At 39.2% G+C, this 23,232-nt stretch overlaps 1 protein-coding gene across 1 annotated transcript in view; it reads left to right on the forward strand.

Moving 5' to 3' along the window:
- Nucleotides 1-23,232, forward strand: part of LOC122808521 — a 547,157-nt gene that overhangs the window by 181,004 nt on the left and 342,921 nt on the right. Inside the window, 1 exon segment of the mRNA XM_044079475.1 lies at nt 11,657-12,086. Within this exon segment, the coding sequence (XP_043935410.1) occupies nt 11,657-12,086 (430 nt within the window).

The following is a 23,232-nucleotide window of genomic DNA, read 5'->3' on the forward strand; positions in this document are numbered from 1 at the left end:
TATGGGACACATGGTGTCATTAAAACATAGTACTAGATTTTGTTTGTGTTTATACGTACAATCAGTAAGAATGACTAAAATATTTGATGTGTATTCACTGAGAAAGGTTCTTTTTGAGATGAAACCAGTTTGGATTTTTACTGCATTGTGTTTTGCTGCATTTTTATGCAGCCTTTATGCAGTCTTTTTGGGCTGTCATGCTACAATAAGCAATAATTATCTTTCCACGTCTATTGTGCTGGATGTTTTTGTTGGTTTCTTAGACTATAATAAGATGGGAAAGGCATAGACTGTTTTCATTTGATAGGCAGGAGGGACAGGGAATTCCTGTTCTGGCTATTTAAAGTGCAGATAAGGGATGTTTAGCCATGGAAGCTGGGCTGAAATGCCCAGTGACAGTGGAGGCTGAGATTTGTCTACATAATAAATGCAGGCTTTGGAGAAGTGTAAAGAAGTTCTTCTTTAGTGAGACTGTGATGAACATGTTTGGTTTGCTCAGTGCTGGCAGGATTGATGTTCTATGACCAGATAGAGAACATGAGGATTAAGGGGTGGAAGCAATTTCTAAGGGGGTAGTTATGCAGGTGGGGGTGGCACAAATATAGCACCTCAAAGTCTGTTGGCAGATAAAGATGGCCCATTTCCCTTTTATTTGGAAAAGCTGCAGAGACTATTAAACTTTGTCTTTTTCTGACACCCACATAAACTGACTTTCTGCCTATCCAATGTACTCTTGAATTCTGTCACTGAACCTGATATGGTTTTCAGGAAGTTAGCTGAAGCTGCCCATGCTACGTTTTGTTAAACAATACATCCTCATAGTAGTACACTCATGTAACACTTAGTCATGCTCCCACTCAGATTTGTATTCTGCCTGAGGTGCTTTCTTGTGAAGTTTGCATGTCCCCCTGTATCCACTTTTTTAATCAGGGAGTCAGTTACCTCCCAAAGACATGCTAAAAGGTTAAATGCTCTAAACTGATCTTACAAGTGTAATTGCAATGTTTATGAAATTCTGTGTGTGTGTGTGTGTGTGTGTGTGTGTGTATATATATATATATATATATATATATATATATATATATATATAAATATATATATATATGGGTCTACCTGAAAACGTCGAATGTCCACAACGCCGACAACGAGAACACCGATACCAGAAGATCGACAACGGAGAAGACCGAAAGTTGAGAATCCCGATGCCAGAACACCAAGATGTTAAGGTAAATGTGCGATAGGGACGGCCGTTAGGGTCAGGGTGTGGGTAAGCTAAGTGTGTGATAGTGACGGACGTTAGGGTAGGGTGCGGGTCAGGTAAGTGTGCAATAGTGACTGACTTAAGGGTTAGGGGTGGATTAAGTGAGTTAGGGTTAGGGTGTGGGTAAGGTAAGTGTGCGATAGTGATGGACCTTAGGGATAGGGTTTGGGTTAAGGTTAGTGCATAGATAGTTGTGTATGTAAGGTTTAATGTAGGTTTGTAAGGTTTTTGGTGTGCTTGTGTTGTGTGTGTGTTTTTCGGGAAATGTATTTGTTTTGTTGATTGTCGGGATTGTGGTTTGTCGGGCATGTGAAGTTTTGTGTTTTTGAACTTTTGGTTTTGTCGTGTTGGTTATTTCGTTGTCGATGTTTTGGAGTGTTGGTGTTATCAGGTAAACCCTATATATATATATGGTTTAACATCACAATGCCGACGTGCACTTGCACGGCTATGAAGTATTCGAACATCAGATGTTCGAACACTTCATATTGCGGCAGGTGATGTGAGCGAACGTTGCCGTTGCGAATGGACTGTGCATTCGCAATTCCAACGTTTGCTCATGGGAGCGGATCGCGGTACAGTGCGGTTAGGGAAATAGATAACTTTCCTCACTGTAGTGCGATCTCGGAGATGGAATATTAAGTTAGGGGGGGTGTGGGGGGCACAGGGGGGCGCAGCCCCCCTGCATAACTGTGTGTTTCGGTTAGGTAGATAGGTGGTTATGGGAAGGTTGGGTTTGCTGTGTATTGCCGTAAATGTCGCGAGTGACATTTTCGACAATACACCCTTGTTTTCGAGGTTAGGTTGATTCGGAAATGTTCATTTCCGATGTAAAAATTCAAAAATAAAGACATGATTTGTTTTTATTTTCGAATTAATGATAGTAAGCCTATATATATATATATATATATATATATATATATATATATATATATATGGGAAAACTACAAAATCCTAAAAGCCCAAAATCCTGAGACCAAAATCTTGAAAGTTCAAAATACTGAAAACTCAAAATACTAAATCTCATAATACTGAAAACACACAGGATGCCAACACTTAGTATATTCCAGCACAAGTACATACAGAAACAAATAAAAGACAATCCATATTACTCTTCTCCACTTAGTGTAGTGAAGTGCAATCTCAGAGTTGATATATGTAAGTAGCAGGGGGTGTGGAAGGCACAGGCCCCCACATTTGGGTGCAGGGGGGCTGCCCCCCTTGGTTATAGTTAAAGGGTAATATGTTTCTGTATGTACTTGTGCTGGAATATAGTAAGTGTTGGTATCCTGTGTGTTTTCAGTAAATATATATGGGTCTACTTCTAAATTTCAAAGTTTCAAAACTTCAAATTTCTTATGGTTGAAACCATAAGATCAAAGTTTTGAAACTTCAAAATGTAAATAAAAAAAAATAAAAACAAAAAATCTTTTTTTTTTTTTTTTTTTTTTTTTTTACATTTTTGCAGGGAGCAAGCCTCCCTGCATCCCCACACCTCCTGCTAATTAAATATACCAACTCCGAGATCGCACTGTAGCAAGGAAAACAGTAAATATACCGTTAAATGCTGTACAGCGATCTCCATTTAAACGGTTCAAAGTTTCAAAATTTCACTCTTATGATCTTATGGTCTTGACCATAAAATGTTATGTTTTTGTTATGTGTAAGTTGAAAATGACACTTGAATGATACTCAAAACCTGAAAGTAAGCTCTGCTACTTATAAAACAAACACTGTTCAGGTACTAATCCAATTTTATTAGTATATAATAATGCCCCATGTGAAGGTCATTCAGGTCTTACTAGTAATTTAGGCTCCATTTTGCAGAAGTCTGGTAACCATTATATCATCGTAGCAGATGACTGGGAAGCTATGCCAAATGCAAAATTAGTAAGGGCAATTCCAGGAATAAACATAGTGCAACAGCAAATACCATTGTTGAGCTAATGGATGCTTTTGATTTATGTTATGGGTCTACTTCTAAATTTCAAAGTTTCAAAACTTCAAATTTCTTATGGTTGACACCATAAGATCAAAGTTTTGAAACTTCAAAATGTAAATAAAAAAAAATAAAAACAAAAAATCTTTTTTTTTTTTTTTTACATTTTTGCAGGGGGCAAGCGTCCCTGCATCCCCACACCACCTGCTAATTAAATATACCAACTCCGAGATCGCACTGTAGCAAGGAAAACAGTAAATATACCGTCAAATGCTGTACAGCAATCTCCATTTAAACGGTTCAAATTTTCAAAATTTCAGTATTATGATCTTATGGTCTTGACCATAAAATGTTCAAGTTCTAAAACTTAGAAATTTACAAGTAGACTCATATATATATATAAGGCCATGTCCAACCCGGAATTAAGGGACATGCTGCACCTCAAAAAATCCAAATCCCATCGAGCTACACGCTCGAGAGACTTGAACCTCAGCACTGAAATAAATAGGACATGCTGGAGGGACAGATTCATAACCCAGAGGCTCCCTTCACTCTGGAATAAAATCCCAGTCCAGGTTAGGCAGAGTCCCTCATTGACTCTTTTCAAGAGGAATCTTGATGAGTGGATGGGAGATCGTAGGTTTACCCCGGGTATCACTTCTGTGTCACTGTTAGACAGAGGCACAGTATACTAACCTCGAAAAAGGGCATAGCAAAATTAATTTAAAATGGGTGGCGAAAGCCAAACATACTCTGGCTAGGCTTATAAATGCCCTAGGGCAGATAGCCTAGTATGAACCTATATATATATATATATATATATATATATATATATATATATATATATATATATATATATACACACATACATATACAGATGTGTGTTTTTGTATGTGTAAGTTGAAAATGATACTTGAATGATACTCGAAACCTAAAAGTAAGCTCTGCTAGGTATAAAACAAACACTGTTCAGGTACTAATCCAATTTTATTAGTATATAATTATGCCCCATGTGAAGGTCATTCAGGTCTTGCTAGTAATTTAGGCACCATTTTGCAGAAGTCTGGTAACCATTATATCATTGTAGCAGATGACTGGGAAGCTATGTCAAATGCAAAATTAGTAAGGGCAATTCCAGGAATAAACATAGTGCAACAGCAAATACCATTGTTGAGCTAATGGATGCTTTTGATTTATGTTATCCATTCTGATAATTAGTTTCAGATAAAATGCAATTATCATTTTCATTTATTAGGTAATTTCTGATATTTACTTTCAGCTAACATTTTTCCCTCTAACACAGTCCTTGACATAGAATTCTGCACACTTTCTTGTCTGGAAATGCCACGTTTTCTCTGAAGTTATGAGCATTACCATTGGCTATTATTTTACATTATTTACTTATTTTATTTGTTACTTATTTCTGTGGCAGTGTAGACAGCTTAGCCCTAGATGATTGACACTGTTGAAATGATACCCCAACCCTATATACAAAAATGGGAAAAGGAGCCGTGGATGTGTGTGTGTGTGTGTGTGTGTGTGTGTGTGTGTGTGTGTGTGTGTGTGTGTGTGTGTGTGTGTGTGTGCATGTCTGTGCGGGTCTACTTTAAAATACCGACACGCCAGTTCACCGACACACAAACCACCGAGACCAGATAACCAACAACACACAAAACCGACAACGCAAAACACAGAACACCATTACACCGACACACCGAACGTAAACAACACATTACACTACATAGCATAGCCACTAGCCCTAACCCAAACCCTAACCCTAAGGTCTGACACTATCGCACACTCACCCTACCTAACCCTAACTCACTTAACCCACTCCTAACCCCAAGGTCCGACACTATCGCACACTCACCCTACCTGCATCCTAACCCTAACTCACTTAACCCACCCCTAACCCCAAGGTCCGACACTATCGCACACTCACCCTACCTGCACCCTAACCCTAACTCACTTAACCCACCCCTACACCTAAAGACTGTCACTATCGCATACTTCACCTACCTGCACCCTAACCCTAACTCACTTAACCCACCCAAAAACATAAAGCCCGTCACTATCGCACACTCACCCCACCCGCACTCTAAACCTAACTCACTTAACCCGTCCCTAAACTACAGTCCCTCACTATCACACACTTACCTTACCCGAACCCTAACTCCGACACTAACACACACTCACCTTTCCCACACCCTAACCCAAAATCCCACAATATCGCACACTTACCTGACCACTCCTAACTCCGTCACTGTCGCACACTTACCGAGTCGCGCTCACACATTACCCTTGTCGGTCTTTCCGCTGTCGGCAAATGACCCTTTCGGTAAACTTACCTGTCGGTCATTTGGTCTTCGTCTTCCGCGTGTCGGGGAATCGTTGGTTCGGTCAACTAAAGGGGACCCGTTTGTGCATGTCTGTGGGTGTGTGTTTGTGCATGTCTGCGTGTGTGTGTGTGTTTATATATATATATATATATATATATATATATATATATATATATAGAGAGAGAGAGAGAGAGATAACATATATATCTATATACACAAACCAAAGAGTAAAATGGTCCCACAAACACCATTCAGTAATAACTGCAAGGAAGACTCAGCCCAGTCCAGATTTCCACCTCTTATTTGTGGTTTTCTGGAAATCACTGAGGACTGATGTCACTAAATTATATCAGAAAATTGAGTTTCAGACTTCACGTCCTTCAGAAAATGCATTTTATTGCCAAAGCTTTTAGTATTGCAACTGTATAAGTTGATAAGAATAATATTTTAAAAATGTCCCTATTCTTGATCCTTTGTCACCCCATTATTTTTGGCTTTGTCCAGATCTTGAGAGGTATGTCACTGAATAGAGGAGGCCAATGGGATAAATACAAATGACCTATTAAGGACATAACAGTGTTTCAATGATAGGGCATCTGAATGCCTATAACTTTTTACTTTTGAAGTCTTTATGGGTACATTAAGGCCAATGCAGCCAAACCCCTCTAGCTGTAGATATGCATGTTTTGGCCCTTTTCTAAACTTTGTCAGTATAGCATAAGTGGATTGTTTGACTGTATTTTAAAAACACAGACCTTAAAATCAAGCCTGATGTCCATAAACATTAGAGTGCCTGCAAAATATCCACATTGATATGCAAACCATAGGTTAAAAAGGACAGAAAAACAGTTCAGTAAAAACTGCAAGAAAGACCTAGCCAAGCTAGAATCTTCACTGTTTAATACTTTAAACCTCTTGTAGTTTAAGCCCATGGGATATGTGCAAATGAACCCTTAAGGATATAACAGTGTTTCAGCTATCTGGCTTCTGAATGCCCACGGCTTTTTACTTTTTAAGTCTTTATAGGCACATAATAAAGCTAAATTCCACTACCTATAGGCATGCATGTTTCAGCATGTTTAGACCTCATCAATGCAACAAAAGTGGATTATTTGGCTTTACTTTAGAAATAAACAGTTTAAAATCAAGTCAGGTGTCCATAAGCATTAGGGTGCCTGCAAACATCCAAACCAAAGGTAAAAACTTCACACAGACAAACCATTCACTGCTCTAATTGCTTTTCAGAACAGCTTCTGTCTTCACACTGACCCTTAAGAGGATAATGCAGGAACCAGGTATCAGACGACATATGAATGAATGAATGAATGAATGAATGAATGAATGAATGAGTAAAGAAGTTAATTAATACTTCCTCACAATCCAGTTCAAATCTTCAGATTCTAAATATTTATTTCTATGAATAATATTTTCTGATAAGGGTACTAAATCATACTCCCTGTACACTTTGAAAGCATTTAAATGCTTCTATCACCCTCACCTTTATTCTACAATCTTATATGATGTGTGTTTAGTGTGCCTTTATATGGCTTGCAATGCAATACAGACTGTGTACCATTGTGTTGACTTCTTATGAATTGCATTTATCCTGTATATGTCTTTATAAAGCAAGGTCTCCAAAACTGCATAAAGGACAATAAAGTTGACCTTCCAAAACTGCATAAAGGTCAATAAAGTTGGCCTTATCTGTATATGCAAATAAAGTGGCCATAGCTTCTGTGTCTTTACTGCTTGTGTACCCCAGTATTCCACAAGGAGTTCCTGCTGTTTTCTCACAATGCTTGCTTACTTTTACATAATTTGATATGACATCTCCACACCTCTTTCCACATTTTGTTGTTGTTGCTGCTTTCAACTTCAATCACTTACTCATTTTTTGATGGCTAGTCTGTATTTATTTACATTATTAAAGGTCATTCCTTCATTTTTTTCCATAGTTGATTTTCAGCCTTACATATGTGATTGTTACATAACTTTTGCTCATTGGCAAACACACCAACTTTTCTTTCTTGACTTCTTAAAATGCCACCTAGAATGATACTGCAGAGAACTGAACTCTGTATTCTTGCCTGTGGTTTACTACTGATCACAATTATTTAATTTGGGGCAACTTCATTTGCTATGACATCTGTATCTGTTTGGCTAATTACCATGATAGGCTCCAAGTATTTTTAATTCTGTCACTAATCTTCTCTGTCACATTTAGTCAGATTCCCTAAAAGAACATCACTTTCTTTTTGATCTAATGTTTTAATTACTCAGTAAAGCAACAGTGTTATTTCTTTTACATAGTACATTTTTAATTTCTTAAAAAACACATTACTTTGCAAACAAATCCGTTTGTTGAATAACACAACTCTAGTACCTGAGGCGTTTGCAACTCATGAGTTTCTAAATGCTTTATCCCACCACCTTTTATATTCACTTATCAACTACATTAATTCATTACATAATTAAACAAATCAGGAACAAAATAAAATTAATCCCATTTGCCTGTCAATAACATTTACTATCACTTTAAAAAAATACTTTTAGTTTAATTCTTATTAAAGCCTTTACTGTGCAGTGGACTAAATTTCATAGCACTATATGTTCTTCTCTTTTCCCGCAAAATGTTGACATTTTCACCTCTAGTTGTTCCAGAACTGTAACTATTGAAATGTCACAATACTCTTTATTTATTTAATTTCTTGGATTCACTTGAATTTGTACTTTCACTACTTACTTAGTAACATACTCCTGGGGTGCACACCAGAGTAACACACCCCTGGGAGCACATTACAGTATACTCCTTGCTCTTCAACAAAATGTTTTTTTAATCACAAAATTTGCATCATGTATGTTTGATACTTCTCTTTTCACAAGTAGTGGCAGCCATAACTATTACTAGATATACAGCTGTAACCACTGTTTAAATCTTCTCTATTCAGAGCAGAAAACCAATCTATCCAAACACGAATGAGATGAAAACTCACTTTTTTATTAAAAAGTAACAAAGCTTTCGGGAAAAAAGACCCTTCCTCAGTGTTGTATAATACATTTATGAATAAAATTTACAATTCTTATAGTAAGGACAAGAAACCACATGACACAGCCAACCTATAACAAAGCACAATAAAACAAATTAGAGGACAATTAAAACCATTAAAGTTGTACTACCCCTAAAGGAAACATCATTTTTCTAAGAATATAGAAAACTTCTAGAGCTTTACATAAAAGAAATTCAACAAACTTTTATAGAGCTTTGATAAAAACATCATAAAATATACGTTGAAAAAATAATAATATTTAAAAAAAAATTTTTAACATTAATGATATTGTTTCTGTCTAAACTCTAAAAGTGGTTTGATAGTAACGGTAGTATTTAAACCAGGCAACTTATCAGCATTTAATCTAACTATCCATTTAAACTCAGCAACATCTAATTTATTAGTTATATCACCAAATCTTATGCTTTTAACTACTACTTTTAAAACTCTGAACTTGAAATTATGCTTTTCATTATTGTCCTTTCTATGTTGTGTTAGGGCATTAGTCAAAATATGACGCCTCATTTCTGATTTATGCTCAATAATTCTTTCCTTTAAAGATCGAGAACACTTCCCAACATAGAAACTTGGACATTCTGTACATGTAGCCAAATATATCACATTAGTAGTTCTACATGTAGCATGACAATCTATCGTATATTCTATCCCATTTGTCGGATGTACAAATGATTTCTTATTACATATGTCAACACAACAGCTACAATTGTAGCATGGTACAGTTCCAAGCTTATTCCCAATAGTTGATATATAATTCATTTCAAAATCTCTAAAAAATTTTTAAAAAATATTATTATTTTTTCAACGTATATTTTATGATGTTTTCATCAAAGCTCTATAAAAGTTTGTTGAATTTATTTTATGTAAAGCTCTAGAAGTTGTCTATATTCTTAGAAAAATGATGTTTCTTTTAGGGGTAGTACAACTTTAATGGTTTTAATTGTCCTCTAATTTGTTTTATTGTGCTTTGTTCTAGGTTGGCTGTGTCATGTGGTTTCTAGTTCTTACTATAAGAATTGTAAATTTTATTCATAAATGTATTATACAACACTGAGGAAGGGTCTTTTTTCCCGAAAGCTTTGTTACTTTTTAATAAAAAAGTGAATTTTCATCTCATTCGTGTTTGGATAGCCATAACTATTACCACAGCCAAATGTACTATTTTTTTCATGCTTTGAATATCTGTTACTTTAAAACTGGATTCATACTGGAAAATCTGGAATATTTGTGTTTCTTATAAATGTAACAATAGTCATACAGTGTCTGACATAACTCTGGGTACTTAAGAAGCTCATTTTAAATTATTTCCTACAGTGTGATTTTAGTTGAAAAGTTCAAAGGCCTGTTTTTTCTCCATATATCATCATTATCATCAACCCACTTTTTTCCATTTTCCTTGTGGTTTGGTTGTTGTATCAACTGTTGCCATCTCTCTCTATTCAATGGCACTCTCCTAACATCTTGAGCACTCATGACTGACTGTCACAGATCATCTCTCACATAATCCATCCACCTCATTGCTGGACACCTTTGTTTCCTCTTATCTTCTTCTTGTTTGCCTTAAATCTTTTTCACCAGATTGTCTTCTGGTTTTCTGCCCATGTGCCTGAACTATTGTAATCTGCTCTCTTTGACCTTTTCTGCAATTATAGTTGTTTTTGGCTTCTGTTCTTATGTCGTCATTTCTTTGTCTGTCTCACAGTGTGCATCCTATCACCCATCTCAGGCACTTCATCTCTACTATCTCTAGAGTCCTCAATTGCTCTGTCATTACTGCACAGCTTTCTGGTACTGGTCGCACCACTGTTTTGTACATAATACTTTTCAGCGTCTTTGGCATTCTTCTGTCATACAGTACCCTGACACTTTGTGCCAGCTAGCTGCAGCCCCTCTGATTCCAGCTTTGACCTCCTCATTCAGACTTCCCTTCTCCCCAACCACCCCTCCTAGATGCTTGAAGCTATAAACCTATTCCACTATTCTCCCTTCTTTCAGCTGTTTCTGATTCCCCCATTTGCTGCCATTACAACTGTCTTATCTGTACTCAGTTTCATTCCATGTGCCTTCAGTTTTGCATTGCATTTCCCTATCCTTTGCTGAAGTTCTTGTTCTGGGCGTACTTGTAAAGACACATCATCTGCATACAGCAACTTTCTTGATCTGTCCCCTCTGACCTGTATGCTAATGTAGTCCATCACCAGTATGAAAAGCAGTGGGCTCAGAGCTGAACCCTGGTGCAACCCCACTCCCACTAGAAACCCCTCTGTAAGACTGAATACTGTTCTTACTTGAGTTGGTGGGTCCTTGTACATAGCCTGCACTAATTCAACAAGTGCTTGTGGGACATACCACTTCAGGACTGCCCAAATCAGTTTTCTTGGGACCTTGTCATTTGCTTTCTGCAAGTCTAGGAATGCCCATCTGGACTCTTTCCTCATTTCTAGCATATTTGCAACCATCTCTCTCATTCCATAGATCTTTGTTAATTATTTTGTCCTAAAACACTCTACTTTGCAACAATTCCTTCATATCATTCATTAAAGCATTTCTAAATACTGTTTCTAAGATCTACGAAGGCAAAATGCTGAGGTTTTGTTTTGTGTTTTCTGAGAACACTGTCAGACATGACTGTCATGACCCCCACTTTCTTCCAAATATGCACATATTCTTTCTTTAAGCAGTAATTCTATTATTTTTGCCAACAACTAAAGTAAAACAATAGGTCACTATTTCCTGCTTCTGCCTTTTATACTGATATGGCACCTTCTTAGATCTCATATTTACTATACCCTGGAATATTCATTCTTCATTTTCTAGCATTATTGACTTTCATAAATCAGTGTTTTGATCTAATATTTTTATAATGTAACATTTATGTAGAACTAAAGAAAATGATAACTTTCTGACTCCAAAATTATATTTCTTCATTGTAGCTGAACTACAAAGGAGTACTACATTGAGCTATGAGTTGGTGCAGTGCACAGTTCTTTCTAAACAGTGGTATGTGGGCTGAAGAAGATGCACCTGGTTTCATAGAATCGTGTCTAGAAAGCTACCAAGAACCCACACCGGGGAAGATCTACGTAATGTTTCATGGAACCAATGTTGCTTCTGCTGAATCAATCATCAGAAATGGATTCCGTCAGTCTACAGAGAAAGGAATGCTTGGTCGTGGTGTCTATGTGAGCCGAGATTTCAATAAAGCAAGAAGATATCCCTTAGATTTACCTGAGAGTGAACGTGTTGTCCTGAAGTTACATGTTAATGTTGGTAAAGTCAAAAGGATTGACAAACAGTATCACCCTTTGCAAAAGACCTGGCATGAACATGGATATGACACTGCATGGGTACCTCCAAACTGTGGGATGGTACCAAGTGGTCTTGAGGAAGACTGCATTTGGGATCCAAAAAGAATAAAGGTTGTTGATGTTTGCTGTGCACCTGCACAGCATGGATGCAGACTGAAATATTTAATAAGAAATTGATGGTTCTTTGCTTAAAACCATGCTCTAAAATGCAGTTCAATAATTGATTAATATAAATTGTGAAACAATACTGTCAATACAGCTTTTTACTTGTAAATTACATTCTTATATCACCTTTATTTTTCAGAAATAACATACTCAATAAATTATAGTAAATGCCTATCTGCAGAAGTTCAGGAAATACAAGTTTGAGCCTGCCAGTATCCAAATCATACCTCTCAACCTCTCAGTGCAATAAATCTGGAGAAAGCCTAAATTCCTTTGGTAAAGATTTGAAAGTATTAGTTTAGGTATAAGTATATCATTTTTTTCTTTCTTTCTTATACCTTTCCTGTGGCTGCCAACCACTGAGACCCATCTATAAACATACCCATTCATTCCCTGTCATCAGGGTGAGAGTCATCTGTACCATGGCCATCATCCAGGCGGTCATGAGGGAGTTTCCTTAATGGCCCTAACTCCTCCCTCAGTGCTGATGAGTGCATTTGAATTTGCTTTCCCCTGTGAATACGCATGTTCCTGCACATGGCCCATGAAGGGTGTTGTGTGGCGTGGCTTGGAAGAGCCAAATGAATGTCTTCAGACCATGTGTTACATGCTGTGCATCTGTCTTTCTCTCTAGCACATGCCAGCATTGCAGTGAACCACACCACCTCCTTCTCTCAGGATGGGTGAGCTGGGCTCAATAGCTATCTCACCCTTCCACATAGACTCCTCCAGCAGCCAAGTCATTAGTCAGTCCTGTGTTGTCTGGGTCAGTCTGGTTTTTAACCCTCTGTATCACAGACGGATCCCCTATAACATCCCGAACGCTCACATTCCCGATGCTCAAAATACCGAGATCACATGCCCGAAACACCAAAACACCGAAAAACCAAAACCGCGAAATTCAAAATCGTGAAACGTATACCAAACATACAGCACATACATGAACATTCACACACCTTCCCCAGAACACAAACAAACAAACCTACACTACAGACAAGCAGGGGGGCAAGCCCCCCTGCACCGCCCATGTGGGGGGCTCTGCCCCCGCACCCCCTACTTAAATTTTCTTACTCCAAAGTCGCACTACACAGACACACATGAAAAAACCACCACACACCACCATTCCCCTCGCACACACACATCACATTCACAACACACACTACAACCGCTAAACAACACACACACAGAAATACTTACCCTACCTTCCACCACCCATTCACAAACTGCAACACCAGATCCGCGAATTTCAACATCTCCGATCATCGGGATTTTGAAATTCGCGTTTCTGGTGTTTCGGTATTTAGAGCTTTCGACTTTATGATCTTGGGAGTCTGAAATTCGGTATTTCAGAATTTTGAGATTATAAAGTGCTTCCATCACAGAGCCAGCACAGTTGACATATTTTCTTTACCAAATGTTCAATTAAGCCTGGTCCAGTTTTGAGATATATAATGTATTTCTACTGTGGCTGTCCATGGACATAGCTGAAAACACCAGCCTTGGTCAGACTCTCAGACTGAAACAATTGCTTTAGAAATGTAAAAGCTTTAATATGCATGTTTCAAAGATTTTCTACTTACTAATGACTAAACATATTATAGCCAAGAATTCATAGAGAATACCTTGATCCTGTGGCTAGAAGGTTGTGTTCTGCTCTATTCTGTTCTGTTCTAAAGCTGAGCTTCAGAGTAGCAGTGCTTTTGCAGTTGTGCTTTGGTAAAGATTGTCTGACAAGGAGCAGTATGCATGCAAACCTGACAAAGTGATAGAGCAACAGTAGTCAGAAAGTTGCCATGGATCATGCAGAGCATCCAGTTGATGTTAATGATCATGTACAAACAATTAGGGCTAAAAAGAAAAAACTGATCTTCCTCATATATGATGTGCTACACTTACTCTTCCCAGGATGCATGATTCTCACCCCAGGAGGGATGAATGGGTCAGTAGGTTGGTTGGGGAGATAAGCTCTATAGTTTGGGGAGGGCTGGAGCAGAAAATACTAACAAACTTTTATTCCACAGCTTCCCCATCCCATTTCAATATTTTATAAGACTAGAGAGATATTCACCTTCGCCAGCCTTATCTCATTTTGTAACTAACATTAACAATAGTAAACACTTGAAACACAAGTGTAAATGTCAACAAAGTTCAGATAAGCCTTTTTTGGTCAATTCTTTATGGCAGTTATTTTAAGTATTCTGAAGAATTTTTATTTTGCCATCATGTCCTGCTACTAACATGTATTCCCATTTCTGCATTGTTTACTTTCATATTGCTTCCTTTCTGAACTATACTAACTTACTCCCAGTATAATAATTTCCTACTGAACTATGATTAGAATCGGTTCAGGTCATAAAAAAAATGTGCTCATCCTGGAGGTGAAATAACCCAGCAATTTAAGAAAGTAAGGGAATACATTTTTCCTACTGGATTATAATTAAAAGACAAAATAGTAGCTCCAATGAGTAAGTGCAGCAATTTACACTTTATATCATACACCAGTGTAAGGTATAATGCCTGTTCATGGAATGAAACTCAGCTGTGGTTCTGAAGTAGTTTCTCAGCTAGCCAGTTATATGTATGATTTCTATCTAAACAACATCAAGATACTCTTACATTAAGCATGGGTTAGCAGTTCATAATTCAGTGACCTTTCTTCCTTAAATTCCATAATTCCACTTTTCTTTTGTAGATCATCTGAACAATACGTAATTAGTAGACCATGCATTTTGGCTTTAATATCTTTGTGTAGATGAGCTTCTTTTTTTTTATTTGCATATTTTCACCCAAGCTGTACAGTCCAGCTGAACTTGATGCAAAGTGAATGACCCTCAGAATGGTAAAGAAACTAAGAGCCATTGGTGGTAGTACGTGACCTTGCATGCTGCCTTTACTGCAACATAGAAGAGGCAATAACCATCACCATGAAAAACTCAGGCATTGGCTCTAAGTACATGGCAATGCAATTGGGCTGGTGAATGTGGCCAGCATTAAACTAGTGGGTGAGGCCATCATGGGGCTATGGAAGGGGACCATATTTTCCCTAAAAAAACAGACGATGGCAACTTCCACAACCTCCAGCACATTGAAAAATGTCCTTAAACTGAAATATACATTTATATAACTTAACACATGAAAGGAATGTAATATCAAAAGTAAGCTGAAAAAATCGACATCAGTTTCCATTTTCTACATGAAAAAAATGACACTGTACACACAGAATACAGACAACAATCCCAAATATAACACTGCCAGCCTTAGACAATCAGATATAATTAAAATTGTTCTTGTTAAAGCAAAAGCATAAAAAAAGAAAGCAAATAAAAACAATAACCAAAACTATCCATCATAGAATGGCAGTAAAATAAAATGGACCTTATTCTAAGCATCTAATCTGCTAAAAAGCTAACTAAAACATAACTAAAGTATAAAACCATGAAATTTTAACATAAACTTATCAAAACAAATAAAATACATAAAGTAAATGAACTGTTACTTCAAAAAAGAACATTAAAATTTAAGTCAAGAACTAAAGGACTAAACTATTTTGACTATCATTTCATAAAAATCCATGGAATGTACCAGAAGCCAACTGTGTCAATTAATGTAGCTCACTGAGGTCAATGGGAAATGATATTCTAAAAAATACAGAGAAAAAAGACAAATGGAACACTTGTGGATCTGGTGTGTGCGATGAATACAGTATCTTGTATTGTAAAATTATGGAACATGGTTCAGTGCTTATGACACTCATTCCAAAACAATATAGCCACACACATGCATGCTTGTGCACACAATACACACACACACACACACACACACACACACACACACACACACACACACACACACACACACACACACACATACACACACACACCAAAGCAACCGGGTTTGCACCAGAAAATGCATGGAATAAAATGAAACAAAACAAATGAGAACTCTAGGAATATTGGGGAAAAGACATCTTTGTTTTATCTCCAAGAACAACAGTAATCGAACACAAACTGGTTTCATCCTCCTGGACTTCTCAATGTGCTAATTAACTACTATATTCACCTCAGTATCGATAACAAACTCATCAGGTCATGTAACAATATTCTTAATCTCACAATGCTCAACTAAATAAATTCTACACATATCTGACAAACTGGATGTCAGTTTTATACAGTAGAAACCATTTAATATATAAACAACACAATATAAGATATGAATATTGTTATAATCAAACATTTTCTACTAATAAACACTGCAGATTTCATAACTATTAGTCCTTGTCTCAAAACAAATTGAACCGATATATAGATATATACCCATTCCTTTCTGCACAACACTCTGACAACTATAGACTCTTCCCCTCAGAACTGTGCTGCAGACTTTTAAAGAAAGCTGGGAGGTCACTTTTGTTTATGGCTTTATGATGTTGTTGTTGTGTCTTTCGGCTTTTCCCGGTTAGGGGTCACCACAGTGGAACTCCGGTCTGCTAATGATTGGCAGTAGATTTTTACATGCCGAGTTGCCGGCCATGACGCACAACCTTCAATGAAGGTACGCCCATTCATGCATGTCTCCACACAGAAGACGCTTTAGCTGAGAATCGAACAGGACAACGTCTGTACTGTGAGCTGACACCGCTTTATGATAAGGTTCCCAACTGACTGCAATGGACACAGAAACAACCATTTTATTCTGCACTGCCACATTGGCACATACAATGCTACAAGCATTTTCTGGCACATTTATGTTATCATGGGGGGGAATTCAATAAAGCCTATATGGACTTTTTTCCATGTAGGCATAGTGGCTTAATTCTTACATGGAAGTAAGCAGATATACAATCCACTAAATAGAGCTGAGGGGCATGCACGAGTGTGCCAATACGGAAGTGTCCATGGCATGCAAACCACCTCATAAGCAGGTGAATTCCATGCAAATAAGGGTGTTAGAGTGATCCAGCATGTAGAAAGGCAGTCCTGCAGACCCTGTGTTGGTGTCAGTAATGTACACAAAAAAATTCCATGTACAGTATGTAAAACTGGCACCAGGGGCTGTAAAAGTGCATTGACAGTGACAGAAATAGCATAGTATCACAGCTATGTGCAAAACTATCCTCTGTGTGTCCAAAACCATATGTAAAATAATTTAAATTAATTTTATTATTTTTTTAATACTTGGGGTATGTTTGAGCAGCCTGCCACAGTGTGCAACATGCTTTTATGAAAAAAAAATTAAAAAAAGAGTGTAAAAATCAAATTTATTAGAATGTGACCATAGTGCATTATAGGACCCTACATGGAGTATGTACAATGTAGACTGCTGTGGTTGCTAATTTGGCAGGACTAGGAACTGTGTAGCTTCTAGGTTCTGTGCACAGATCTCTATGCAAATAAGCTGGGGTTAGTGAATAGTACAAATGGGTGTCTGTGTCTGCAGATCTAATCCATGTAAGTAAAGAACTATGTTGGTGCCCACAGTAGAAGTAACTGACATCAAAGGGGTGTGTGTCCAAAGGCTTGTAAGTTCATTGGAGCTCAGCTGTGAATGTTTGCGCAGTGCGGTGGTCTGCTGAGCAGGGGGGTGTGTACAGTGGCAGCTAAGATTTGTTACCTACAAGGCATGTTTTTATTGTGTTTATGCATGTGTGCATGGTGTACAGCCGTGCTGAGTATGACCTTCCATGGAGGTGTGTCCAGTGACTGCTGAGCATTGTTTATCTTTGCAGTCCGGGTTTGTGTGGTGTGTCACAGTGCTAAGTGAGGAAAGCTGTCAAAAAAAGTGGCTGGGAAAGTCAACGATATATTAATTACTGATGACCCCTATTGCACTTAAATTAAGCCACTAAAACCCCTTAATGATGTACTTGGCAGGTGGAATGCATCACAGGTAGCCAATCACACAGGCTGTACCTACAGCAGAGCAGTGAAAAAGTTGCAAACACCCTACAATCTGATTTCACCCCCATCTTCTGCACCAGTGGAGTACAAAGGGAGATTTTTAACTAAAGTAATGCTAGGGGCTGCTGCAGCCCTCATACATGTGTATGTGCTAGATGCTCAGATCAGTGCTGATGCTGATAATAGGCCTAGGCTGAGAAGGAGAAGAGTGTTCAGGCCCAGGGTAACCTTCCAGGAGCTACATGAAATGGTGATTGTAGAGCACTACTGGGTGGACAGGGACATACTACAAGAGCTCACTGAGCTCTGCCACCCTCAACTCAGACCCAGAGCCAACAGAGGGGAACCTATCCAAGTGAAAACAAAGGTATGTGTAGCCCTTAGGATACCAGCTACAGGTACTTTCCAAAGACCAACTGGGGACATAACGGGGTCTCACAGGAATCAACATTCAGAGTACTCCACTAGCTCCTATATGCCATGCTACCACATGCCAGTGAGCACATTTATTTACCTCACATCCCTGAGGAGAGGGCCAGCAGTATGCGACTCTTCCACCATGTAGTACACTGCCCTGAGGTACTGGGTACTATAGATTGCACTCATGTACACATCAAGGTACTACCCTGTGAGGAGGGTAGGGTCTACGTCAACCACAAGGGCTATCACTACATCAACAGCCAGGTCATGTGCAATGCCTAGGGCATTATCATCAATATGTGTGTCGGCATCCCTGGCAGTTATCACGACTCCCATATCTGGCACGCATCACAGCTGTACCAGATGTTTGCTAGGGTGGGACATCCTGTATGGCCATTTGCTGGGAGATGCTGGCTATGCACTGGCACTGTGGAAGATGACACACATCAGAAATGCATACATATCTACTGAAGAACGCCATAATGAGGCACACACACAAACTAGGAACATCATAGAGTGTGTGTTTGGGCTGCTGACGTCACAGTTCCAGTACCTTGATATATCTGGTGGATCCCTGCAGTACTCTCCAGACACATGTGCACAGATGCTCACATTATCTGCTATGCTACACAATATGATCCTATGAAACAAGCTGCAGCAAGATCAGCAAAGGGAAGGGATACACAACCCTCCCCCACTAGTGCCTAGGTCACCACGGCCACACCCACAGGGAGACTCGGAGGAGGAACCCCCTGAGGTTCTACCTGTAGGCATGCCTAGTATGCCCTGATCTTGGCCAAGAGACAACGCATAGCACATGCACTGACAACATAGGGCCCTAGGGACTTACACCTTACTCCAATTTGCATACATATACTAAAATTGATGCCAGCCAGCCCACACAACCTGTACCTAACCATGCATTGGCTGTATACTGCGTGCGTCACAAAGAGTCAGCCCCAAACTACAGGTCTGCTAACTGCTGCAGTTGCAAGGTAAGTCATTCTCCTATACACCATTTGGATGGGGTACTAGACTATGGTAGCATATGTATGGACCTGTATGCAAGGGAACACAGTGGGCTACTGAGCTACTTGCAGAGATCTAACAGCCACTTGGGACAACAGGTACTCTGTCCAACAGTATGTGCCCCATAATATTCACTAGGACACATGGCTGGAAACTCCACTACATTATTCAAGGGAAATGCCAAGCAGTGGGATCACAGGACAGTTTCACAACTGTCTATGCCAGCAGTGCATGGACTGGTCATCCCCCACCCCTAACACATCTGTGTTCCCATACAACTGCTGTAACACTAAGTCTGCAATGATAGATCAGACAATTCAAGGGCTGTGACATAGAACTTGGCCACACATATTTCCCACATAACACAGGGGTGACAGTGTTTGTCTGTATGTTGTTGATAGTGTGAGGATTGCAACCTCTCTGTCTGGTGGCTGGTCTGGCTCACTGGGCTAGGGACCTTAGTATGGGTGTTGGTGTTGATGGTTCAAATCTGGCAGCATTTGCATCTTTTGCATGTGAGTTACTTGTATAGTGGTATACCCATAGACAGTCATAACTCCTCAATCTGTTACTGCAAGACAATGCCAGACAGAATGGGGGGACAAAGGGCCAAACCTACAGACAGACATTATACATGCTCTGAGTAACCTAAAAGGTGGCTAGTATAACAGCAAGTTTCAACAGGTCAGATTAGCTGCAGGATGTAAAGGCCATCACTTAAATGTGTCAGTAGTTACAACACTTCATTGCCTACAGTTTACAGTATATTACTGGAAAACCACAACTGTACGAGGAACAGAGCAGATATATGGGGCAAAAATTCTGGACATTCTACAAAAACATGTACAGGGAAAGGTATGCAGACAGTCACCCTGTGTGTGGTGTTACATTATGTAACCCACTCACATCATACCTCTCAACCTCTTAGAGCAACAAATCTGGTGTAAGCCATGAATAAATGTGAGACAAAGGCCCAAAAAATAGGGAAAAGTTTTAAATCTTGCACTTACAAATGTACAGAATTGATAGAATAACAGGTCTTGCATTAGCATGAATCTCCTGCTGTGTATGCAGTCTGAATCTCAAATGTCTGCCATTATTTCTTAACTTCAGTCTTTAATGATTTGCCACTAATTTGCCAGAAAACCATAATTTTATGTAACACGGACCAAAGATATGAGGCAAGTATCTGGATATTCTATGTAAATCTGTACAGTTGAGAGGTATGAGTCACATATTAAGTTCATCAAGCAACCAGGGAATGCCTTGGACAATATCAGGGAAGTGTTGTACGGTGGTAACAGGTGCAGCAGCCAATGGTCTGCAGCACACAAAATCCCAGACTGGAGTACAGGGAGCTCTGGCCTGGAGTTACCTTGTACTTACTGACAGTCATACAGGGTATGCTCCTACACTCAGTTAACTTGAGTTCAAGTCTGTTGCCTCTTCCAGCCAAAGACCTGCTATATAAAAATATGTCTGTACATACAGACAGCTACGTATACATATCTGTCTCTCCTTATCCTCCTTACACATGATTAGTGTATCTATCAATATGTGGCGCGCACACACACACACACATATATATATATATATATATATATATATATATATATATATATATATATATCTATATCTATATATATATATATATATATATATATATATAAAGTACAATGATACATAGACTCTCCACATATATAGGTTCATAGGTAGGTACTGCACTATCTGCCCAAAGGCATATATTAGCCCAGCCACATTGTGCGGTATTCACCTCCCCTTTGGTTAGTTCCCTAGGCCCTTGATCTAGCACCTAGTACCCTTGGCCCCTATCTAGTAGAGCTGTTGGTATGATCCCTGGTGTGAACTTTCTGTTACCCATCCACTCGTCAAGGTTCCGCTTGAAGAGTGATAGTGAGGGGCTCTGTCTTATGTAGATCGGGACCTTGTTCCGTTGCAAGGGAAGTCTTTGCGAAAGGAATCGATCCCTCCAGCATGTTCTGTTCATTGTAGTGCTGAGGTTTATATCCCTAGAGCATGTAGCTCGAGTAGATGTCGTTTTGCTAAGATGGAGCATGTTCAACAGTTCTGGGTTGGACATGGCTCTGTATGTTAGACAGAGATCGCCTCTGAGAAGGCAGTATGCAACAGAGAAAAGCCTTAGTTTTTTCAATCGTGCTGCATAGGGCAACTATTTGAGGCCAGTAATCCTCTTCGTGAGGTACCTCTATGGTCTCTCCAGCTGCTGGAGATGCCTAGTCAGGTACATTCCAATTGGTGCACTGTACTCAATAATGGGTCTGATGAGGGAAGAGTAGAGGGGCACCACTACATCCTTAGATCTTGATGCAAACCCTTTTGTGATCAGATGGGTCACATAGAAGGATTTTTTAACCATCTTGGCAACATGGTTATCAAAGGAAAGCTGACTATCTACTTGGGTCCCTAGATCCCTTATTACTTCTTCAGATTTCAGGGGGTGACCTCCTATGTGGTAGTTTGCGGGTACTCTATTTTTTCCAAAGGGGATTACTACACATTTTGTAGCATTTAGCTTGAGACCATGGCTTTGACACCATGCATCAGTCTCATTAAGACCCTTCTAGAGGATATCCATGTCAGCTGGAGACTCTATTATAGCACCCAGTTTGCAGTCGTCCACAAACTTGGTCAGCCACAGCCCTTCAGTGCTTGCCTGTACTTCTGAGAAGTATATGCCAAACAGGAGGGGCCCCAGGACAGAGCCCTGAGGCACATGGCTCATTACCGGTCTGGATTCAGACATAGATCCTGCTACTCTTACTTTGTGGGATCTGTCTGAGAGCCAGTTTGTGATCCATATTGTGACGTAAGGGTTTATGCCCAGGTTTGTGAGTTTATCAATAATACCCGAATGGGGAATGGTGTCAAATGCTTTAGCAAGGTCAAGGTAAGCCATGTGTACCTCCTTTCCCTTATCTATAGCCTGAGTAACTGTCTCAAAAAAGTCCATCAGGTTCAGGAGGCATGATCTGCCCTTGACGAAGCCGAACTGTGTGGGGTCAAGTGTTTGGAGGTTCCCAATCTCTCCATTTATGAGTTCCATAATGATTCACTCCATCACCTTACAGATCAGACTGGTCAGGCTTATTGGTCAGTAGTCACCCTTGTGCAGTGGAACCACCGTTGTGCGCCATTCTATGGGCACATATCCTGTCGAGAGGCTGAGACTGAACATGCTATTCAGATGCGGGGTTAATTCATTTTGGAGCTCGCGTATGACACAGCCCGGGACACCATCTGGTCCCATTGAGGCAGTGTTTTTAGCTTTAGATAGAGCCTTATTAACCAACGTATCTGTAATAATTGGAGTTACATAATCCCCTGGAATAGTAATAGGCCCTGTAGGTGGTGAGAGGGGGAAAAATTTGCACTGAACGTGTCAGCCAAGATGTTGGCAATGTCAGTGAGGTCAGTGTATTTTGTTCCATTTTGTACTAGCTCAGAACAGACCTGAGCATTGCCATTTAGGTTTTTGACATAACCACATAACCATAGAAGGCCTTATGGTTATCCTTGGCATCCTTGGCAACTTTCTTTTCGAAATTGGCTTTAGTTGACTTGGTTAGGGCCCTCAATTTCTTACTAATGCTGATCAAGGATGATTTTTCTACTTGAGATTTGGCAATTTTTTTGTATAAGTCTCCTCCTTTTATTGTATAGTTTGCTTATGGCTGGGGTCCAGCAGACTAATTTCTTCTTGCTTGAAGAAGGAGTCTTGGTTTTATTTGTGATTGCATGGTCCGTGCATTCCTGAAGACATATATGAAGTG

Source organism: Protopterus annectens, chromosome 8.part0 (assembly GCF_019279795.1).
Source record: "Protopterus annectens isolate FY-2018-M chromosome 8.part0, PAN1.0, whole genome shotgun sequence".
Taxonomy (NCBI): Eukaryota; Metazoa; Chordata; order Ceratodontiformes; family Protopteridae; genus Protopterus; species Protopterus annectens.